This window comes from Xyrauchen texanus, chromosome 13 (genome assembly GCF_025860055.1).
Source record: "Xyrauchen texanus isolate HMW12.3.18 chromosome 13, RBS_HiC_50CHRs, whole genome shotgun sequence".
Classification (NCBI taxonomy): Eukaryota; Metazoa; Chordata; class Actinopteri; order Cypriniformes; family Catostomidae; genus Xyrauchen; species Xyrauchen texanus.
Genome location: NC_068288.1, coordinates 22100715 through 22109623, shown reverse-complemented (window position 1 = coordinate 22109623; position 8909 = coordinate 22100715). Strand labels below are relative to the sequence as shown.

At 42.6% G+C, this 8909-nt stretch overlaps 1 protein-coding gene across 2 annotated transcripts in view; it reads right to left on the bottom strand.

Annotated features, from left to right (window-relative positions):
- LOC127654478 (solute carrier organic anion transporter family member 2A1-like) overlaps nucleotides 1-8909 on the bottom strand; it is a 41296-nt gene continuing 32387 nt past the window's right edge. For both annotated transcript variants that reach the window (XM_052141699.1, XM_052141700.1), the window contains exons 10-14: nucleotides 5006-5153; nucleotides 2063-2223; nucleotides 1746-1810; nucleotides 1248-1368; nucleotides 1-1075 (exon numbers count right to left, since the gene is read on the bottom strand). In XM_052141699.1, the coding sequence (XP_051997659.1) occupies nucleotides 955-1075; nucleotides 1248-1368; nucleotides 1746-1810; nucleotides 2063-2223; nucleotides 5006-5153 (616 nt within the window). In that variant the 3' untranslated portion in view covers nucleotides 1-954. The remainder of the gene's footprint in view (nucleotides 1076-1247; nucleotides 1369-1745; nucleotides 1811-2062; nucleotides 2224-5005; nucleotides 5154-8909) is intronic.

The window sequence follows — 8909 nt, the reverse complement described above, 5'->3', positions numbered from 1 at the left end:
TTGCATTGTATGGACCTACAGAGCTGAAATATTCTTCTAAAAATCTTAATTTGTGTTTTGCTTATGAAACAAAGTCATACACATCTGGGATACCAGGAGGGTGAGTAAATTATTAAAGAAATTAAATTTTTTAGGTGAAAATTATATCCCTTTAAGAACCAAGATAAAAAAGTATACAAACAGTTTATTATACAACAGCAACATTAGGTACGGAAATATATTTGACAAACATTTGATGTCTATTTTCAAAATGTCTTCACTTTTGAAAGTAAAACTTAAAATCTTTTCAGGCTACTATTATTATTTGAACTACACACCTGAATTCACACTCTTTGAATTTTAAAATATATATCCACAGGCTATGATTGATATGACACACTCAGGTCTAAATGTGTGCATTTGGGTATAAAGAGCATCTCACATGCTTCAGATAGTCTTCAAATAGAATACAAAGATATACTCTCTTTAAAAAAATCCCATTCTGCATCATATATCAAATGCAAATTAACCAGAAGTACTGCAAGCACAGTAAATAGACATTTCCAATATGTTTTGTTTACAATCAACTCTTTTGTTTTGTGTCCACCCTAGAGGAGCCACAATTGTAAATCCGGCAGCACACATTTCCAGTAATCTGCAGATAAAATTATTGCTAAGGTTTGGATGAATGTCCAGAGAGCATTGCAGTTTTTGAGCTCTGTACATATCTATTTTTGTCCACCAAAATAAATGTGGAGGAGGTGACAAACTGGCACCAAGTCCCTGAATATATCAAGTTAGGACCCACTCTTGTAGGCTGGAAATACCCATACTGTCATTGTACAACTTGAGTAATATCCAAACTGAATTCATGACATTTCCAGCCAGTTAATAAAATTAGGGGTTTCTGTCAAAAGACATTCAGGGGCTCAACTTACTGAGAAGGTTCTCAAAAGTTAAAGCAGGGTTGAGGCATCACAGATTTCCCTCAGGTCCCTTTTCTAAGCTGTACTCTCTGGTCCGATGCATTTTCCAGCCAATAAATGCCATGAGTGTAATGCCTACTATCTTATAGCCCACCTGAAGTCCTAGATACCTGCAACCAAGTCATCATCACCATTATCAGTATTACCATTGTTAGGAATTAGTCAATTAACACTACCTTGTGTGACTGTAAGTATACAGTCTATATGAATGTTTGATTAAATTCTTAAGTCAAAATCTACCACTTCATAATGCATTTATGTCAAGTGAGAACATATCCTTACCTGTTTCTAAGGAGGTTGTTGTCATAGTAACCACAGCCTTGCTTTTTCCCACAAGCAGTTTTCCACCAGATGCATGTGGAGTCAATGGTCATCCCGAACAGAACAGGGGCTGGCAGCCAAGCTAAGCAGAGAAAGAGAGAGAAAAAATGGTTTTATTACAAATGTAATAAAATAAATTACTCTATTCAAAATAACCAAACAAGCATGGATTTGATTTCATGAGTGTTCATAGTAACGCTCATAAATACTGTACATTTCCTAGTTAGGTTTTTGTTTCACCACAGGGGGGCACTAAAATTCTTTAAGTTTCCCAAAATACATGCACATTTAAAGGTTATCTATCTATCTATCTATTGCAGATTTTTTTCCCCCCTATACATTTGCATTATCATCCATATACAACCCAAACCTAGTATTTCAAATAGCTTTTAAAACTGCTTATTTATATGACATAAACAGAAAAATTATGATAAAGAAATATGTTGGTATTTTACTTACTCAGAACCCTAAGAAGCAGAAACTGGATGCCTATGGCAAAAGACTTCTCTTCAGGAGGAACTGCTCTATAGGTTTAAACATACAGAATGAGTGAAAGAAAACTTAAAATTACTCACAAAAACTCAAAGTGATAACAGTATCTACAGTTTATAGTACTATAGTGAAATATACAGTATACTATATACAGTATATAACCATAAAGTATCTAGAGGTTTTCTGAATTTTTTATTCGCATATTGACTGCAAAGAACGCAATGAGCTTCCATGTTTGCATGCGCGTGTTTGTGCATGTGTGTGCGTCTGTGTGCGTTTCTCACCTTAGCACCATCATGTAGATAGGGTTGTGTGTTAAGCTAGCAATAAGCCCGGCCATAGAGATGAGGAACATTACAGGCAGGAGAAAATGAGGACATGTGTTGGCACAAGGGCCAGGCTTGGCAGTGCCCATATTAGGAATACAGTTGCAGTTACTAAAAGCCTGCATGTGGAGAAATAGTGAACAATATCCTTAGTTAATTATTAGGGACATCTAATGCATACATTCACCACAAGCATCATTATTACAAGTGATGTTTATAAGGATACTATAAGTATAGAGGGAATTCAAAGGGATGAAAATACAGTCATCATTTTCTCAACCCAAATAATTTTTTCTTCCATAAAACACAAAATGAGATGTTACCCAATATGTTGGTCTCAGTCACCATTCACTTTAATTGTATGGGAAAAAAATATGCAATTAGAGTGGGGAAATGAGGCTATCATTCTGCCTAACATCTTTATTTAATTAATGTATTTATTTTTTGCTCTACAGAATAAAAATGAAGTCATACAGGTTTGAAAAGTATAAGGTTGAGTGAATGATGCCAGAGTTTTCCTTTTTCAAAGAACTATCCCTTTAAGTGGTTCCTTTTTAAATTTATGTCTTCGCTGCAGAGTCCAACTTAAGGTGTTTCATTTTACACAAAAACTTGTTTACAATGGTTTTCTTGTGCTTCTTTGACTTCCAATGGCACGGTGTCCTCCATTGTCTGTTTTGTTCAATTCAACAAGGAGCCCAGACAATGCTAGCAACTCTATTTCTCAGCATAATTACCTCTTTGTATGAAATGTACTGTGTCATATTGAATAATACATCATCATCAGCTGGTCCTGGAAGACTTTTTCTGGGCAATTATAAAGAAAATGTTACACTGTATAGTTGTTTGAGTCCCAAGTACTTCCTCCAGGAAGTATTGCTAATTAGGGATTGATAAGACACAACCATTGATTTCTAACAGAGCATGACCAGTCACTTGCTCAGTGTTTCTGGTACAGCTGAGACTCCCAATGAGCTGCTCTCTGGCCCAAATAATGAGCTACATAAAAATCTGATAGATCTAAGTAGAGGTCTTGCTAAATTACTGTGTCTTGAGATAATTGTACTGATGGCCAAAAGTTTGGAATAATGTACAGATTTTGCTCTTATGGTAAACTTGGTACTTTATTAAACCAAAGTGGCATTCAGCTGATTACAATGTATAGTCAGGACATTAATAACATGAAAAATTACTATTAGAATTTTTTTTTTTTTTTAGCTACATCAAAGACTTCTCAGCAATGACAGCTTTGCAGATCCTTAACATTCTAGCTGTCAGTTTGTCTAGATACTCAGGTGAAATTTCACTCCACACTTCCTGTAGCACTTGCCATAGATGTGGCTTTCTTGTCGGGCACTTATCATACACCTTACAGTCTAGCTGATCCCACAAAAGCTCAGTGGGTTTAAGATCCATAACACTCTTTTCCAATTATCTGTTGTCCAAAGCCTATGTTTCTTTGCCCACTGTATCCATTTCTGTATGTTTTTCTGTTTCAAAAGTGGCTTTTTCTTCACAATTCTTCACATAATGTCTGCACCTCTGAGTCTTCTCTTTACTGTTGTACATGAAACTGGTGTTGAGCGGGTAGAATTCAATGAAGCTGTCAGCTGAGGACATGTAAGGCGTCTATTTCTCAAACTATAGACTCTGATGTACTTATCCTCTTGTTTAGTTGTACATCTGGGCCTTCCACATCTCTTTCTGTCCTTGTTAGAATCCGTTGTCCTTTGTCTTTGAAGACTGTAGTGTACACCTTTGTATGAAGTAGTTTTTGGCCATTTCAAGCATTGTATAGCCTTCCTTCCTCAAAAAAATGATTGACTGACGAGTTCCTAGAAAAATATATAAATTTTTTGCCATTTATAATCTAATATTGACCTTAAGATATGCCAGTCCATGGCATACTGTGGCAACTCAAAAACAAAGACAATGTTAAGCTTAATTTAACAAACCAAATATCTTTCAGCAGTGTTTGGTATAATGGCAAGTGATTTTCAAGTACCAAATTAGCAATTTAGCATGATTACTCAAAGATAAGGTGTTGGAGTGATGGGTGCTGGAAATGGGGCCTGTCTAGGTTTGATCAAAAATGACTTTTTTCAAATAGTAACGGTGCTGTTTTTTATATCAATAATGTCCTGACTATACTTTGTGATCGGTTGATTGATACTTTGGTGAATTAAAGTACCAATTTCCTTCCGAAACAGCAAAATCTGGACATTATTCCAAACATGACCTGACCCATAAAAATTACTTGGATGTGTATAATTTCTGTGCCTCTAATAGTTCATTTGTTTCACCTGCCGTCCTTGTTAACCCATTTGATTTCTCTCCCTATTAATATAGGCTCCTCTTGTATGCTGTCATGTGCTGGATTGTTTTGTTGGTTCCTGCTGTCATGTGCTCGTGTTGTCTATCTGCCTTCCCTGTCAGTTCAAGATCTAGTGTTTAATACAATTTGGTATTGTTTTTTTTCTCCATTGTATGTTTTTGTTTAATTAAATGAAAGTTCATTATTGCCTATTTGCGTTTGGGTCCTTCTTTCAACACCATGTACCATGACGGAACAATCAAGCCATTTCTGGATCCAGCATAGGCACAATGGGCATCTTCCTTTTTCCATCTCCCCTCACTGAGTTTTCCATCTGTCAGTGCATGATTTAGCTCGTCCACCTTTGCAATATCCATCAGAGGGGAACTGGCATGAGGGACTTTGCATGTGAGTTTTTGATTGCATTGGATGAGCTGGACTATGATGAGACTCATGAAGCCATTTTTAGGCTACCTGACAAACTTTTTATTAATTTATTTATTTTCTTTTTTACATTGAACCATATGAGTGCTTTCAATTAAATATGTTCAGATTTGGTAACCAGGTATATTTGGATTGCTTATTACCTGGACTCTGTATGGGTTCTTGGGATTCATAGTGAAGTTTGTGCACCCAGCATGGCAGGGTGAGATGTATTCAAAGTTGTTTTCCCCACACACTGGGTTAAAGGCACTGCTGGGGCAGGAGCAGTTGGCACTACAGGACAGAAACAGCCTGCAGAGCATGATGACACAGTTTAGCTTTTACTTGCAGAACACAAAGAAACATTTTAACAACCAGTGATCTTAACATCCAGAGTTCAGTGAAGCCGAATGGGAAAAGAGGTCAAGGAACCGGATGTAGAGTATATAATTAAGTGAGTCTTACAGTGTATGTATGTAAGCATGTATTTGTTCTTGCAAAACTGTAACAATAATAGTAGTACAATCATAAAGTTCATGGCACAAAGTCCTAACAATAGTCTTCCTTTTGAATGCATAGTGTTCTAGAATCTAGATAAACAGACATCATATCTATTTCCCTGTCTCCCAGCAGGCAAAGTGGAGGCATTCCAATCTGTAAAACACTGCATTTTTGTATGCTGACCTGAACCCCATTTCAGAGTACAAGAACTACTATCAGTTATTCTACCCTGTGCTTTTTCTCCCCTGGGTGCTAGCGACTCTGATTACAGCATTTTTACTAGCTGAAGTTGTTCTGGGCCTGAAAATACTAACTTTCAAAAGAACACAATAGTCTGACTTCAGCCATTGGCAGATGACACTGAACAGACACAGATTTACAATGTTCTCAGAGTCTGTGAGGTCTTTAACACAACCTATGTATAGAAAGGGCCTTTCTATTACTATAGAAGCACTTCGATATTGTGTCGATGAATTGACACTAGGGGTACACACTTGGGACCCTAGACATCTCTGATCTTTGAGAAAAGGCCAATGAGAATTGGCATGTGGAATTTGCATGCCACTCCCCCGGACATATGGGTATAAAAGGAGTGCCGCTTGCAAACACACACTCAGACTACTTCTTCGGAGCCGAGCGGACGCATTCACAGAGCTGAATCCCTCCTGCCGTTCCATTCATCTCTCTCTCTCTCTCTCTCTCCAAAGCTGTTGGATCTACAGTGCATTACAGCGGTTTTCCCCCTCGCACACTAGGGTTGTGTTGAGCAACACCCCTGGGCGCTTCGACAACTGAGCAGAGCTTCCTATATATATATGTATATACACACACACAAAAGAGTATATTTTCCTCTAAAAGAGTGGTGCAAACGAAAGCGTATTTTTCAAGATGCCTATTCGTTTGAGTATATTTCCTGGTTGCGGTCGTTATCTCTCCGCTTTTGACGGCCACGATCGCTGCCTTACGTGTTTGAGTGCCACCCACGTGGAGTTAGAGTTCGTGGATGGTTCATGTCCTCATTGAGAGGACATAGCCATGGCTACATTGCGGTCGCGGCTGACCTTTGTATGAGGGCAAGCCACCACAGCGGCTCCCCGACTCGGTCCTTCTACATACGGGTATGAGGCGGGGTCGGATAGCACTGGGAGCAGTATGGTGACATCAATGGGCGCTTCAACACCACCTGCCTCATGGCCGGCAGCCAAGAACCCCAAGAAGGCTTCAAAGTGCCCCTGAGACGGGCAGCCACGGGACTCAGGAAACTGCACTATGGGAGCTGGAGGGTCGGGTGAAGAATCCTTGGTTTCATTTGGCTTTTTGTTTTGCCGCACGCCCAATGGAGCAGTTTCCTCATTCCCTGGGCCCTATTTCCCCCGGCCGTCATTATCCCGACCGCCACCAGTTCTCTTTGGCAGAAACGGCACCCCTAAACCAGGCCCCCTGCTTCTGCACGCACAGCTGTGGCATAAACCCGCCCCCGATGTGATGTCTCAGCGGGCTACGAGGACAAAAACCTTCCTCCCCCATCCCAGGCTGTTCCGGGAGCGGTCACAAGGAGCCAGTTAAGTGCTTTGATGTCTCTAGACTCAGCACCTCAGGCTTTGCCCTGTCACGACGCCCTGCCCGCTGGTATGTCCGACGCGGTAGTTCCTTTGATCCCTCTCACACAGAGCTTGGGGGCATGGCTCGCACTCCCCAACCTGTCGCTCTGGTTGATCAGAACTGTCCGACTCGGCTACGCGATTCAGTTCATCAGGCGCCCGCCCAGGTTCAGTGGCGTCCGCTTCACCGCTGTGAGAGGTGAGAATGCCGTTGCCTTGCGCGCGGAGATTGCCTCCCTTCCATGGAAGGATGCGATAGAGCCTGTCCCTCCAGCCGAGATGAAGAAGGGGTTTTACAGCCCCTACTTCATCATACCCAAAAAAGGCGCCGGGTTGAGGCCAATCTTGTTCTGAACCGGGCTCTGCACAGACTCCAATTCAAGATGCTCACGCAGAGACGCATGGTCCTGGACAACACAGCGATGATTGCGTACATCAAATATGTGTTCCCCCAAGTGAACCTACTTGCACAGACTTTGTGCAAGGTCAGGGAGGACGAGGAGCAGATCCTCTTAGTGGCCCCTTACTGGCCCTCCCAGACTTGGTTCTCAGGCCTCATGCTCCTCGAGACAGCCCCCCCGGTGAATTTCCCTGAGGAATGACCTTCTTTCTCAGGGATGGGGCACAATCTGGCACCCGTGACCTGACCTCTGGAATCTCCATGTTTGGCCCCTGGATGGGAAGACTTAAGTGGCCTACCATCTGCAGTGGTAGACACAATCACTCAGGCTAGGGCCCCATCAACGAGGCATCTCTATGGCCTGAAGTGGCATCTGTTTTCAATGGTAAGGAAGCAGACGGAGGCTATACAACACATCCTGCCCCAACGGAGCTACAGACCCTGCACTCCTTTCAGGTATCATGCCCCAGGAGGAGGCAGACCAGCCTTGGCGTTGCTGTGTCCGGTACGTGCTATTCGCATCTACTTGGATCACACGCAAAGGTTTAGAAGCTCATAGCAGCTCTTTGTCTGTTTTGGTGGACAGCGGAAAGGAAGCGCTATCTCCAAACAGAGGATCACTCTCTGGGTCATCGATGCCATCACTATGGCATACAATGCCCAGCATGTGCCGCCCCCTGCTGGCCTGCGAGCCCATTCTACCAGGGGTGTTGCGGCTTATTGGGCGTTGTCCCGTGGTGCCTCTCTAGCAGACATCTGTAGAGATACGGGCTGGGCAACACCTAACACCTTTGCAAGGTTTTATAACCTCAGGGTTGAGCCAGTTTCATCCCGTGTGTTATCAGGTGACACAAACAGGAAAGTTTGGGTCAGCTGGTCGTGTGTACCGCTTGCGCATAGCTCCTTTCCCCTCCCTTGAGGCGAATACGTGTGCTCTTTTCCCAGTTGCGTTCACAAAAAATTTTGAACCCTGGTTCTTCCTCCTTAGCCCAGCTGCCGACGAGCCTTCGAAAAGGTTTGCCGCTGCCCCAGTATGTGCGTCACTTAAGCCCCCATAAAGAGGTAAGTGCTCCACATGAGCTGGTTGTCTCCTAAGGTAACCCTGTGTGATGTATATTCCGCAAAATGGTTTCCCTGCTGGTAAACTGCATCTTCCTTGGGCAGAGGGCCCTCTGTCCTTGGTCACCGTGTTTGTAGTAACTCCTCCCCTCCTTGGGTAGGACCTACTATGGCGCTGCTCCACATAACATGCTTCCACTTTGACCCGGTAAGACCGTGTGTTGTATTCCACTTACAAGTTGTTGTCCTCTCTCGGGGCTGGGTGTGGTCTCTGCGGTGTCCTCCTCTTTGGAGAGAAAACCCCCAACATGGACCTTATATGGCCCCCAGCTGAAGGATTTAATTCCTTTTTTGGGGAGAACAATTGAGAGAAAGTTTTGGCTGGGCCAGCCAGTCCTTAAACTTCCCAAGGAGTAGGGGACCGCTACATGCCTGCGAGTGTGTTGGGGTAGTTACGCAACGGCTTGCTGCACCAGCCACGAGGCACACAGAGTTCTGCCCATCTCG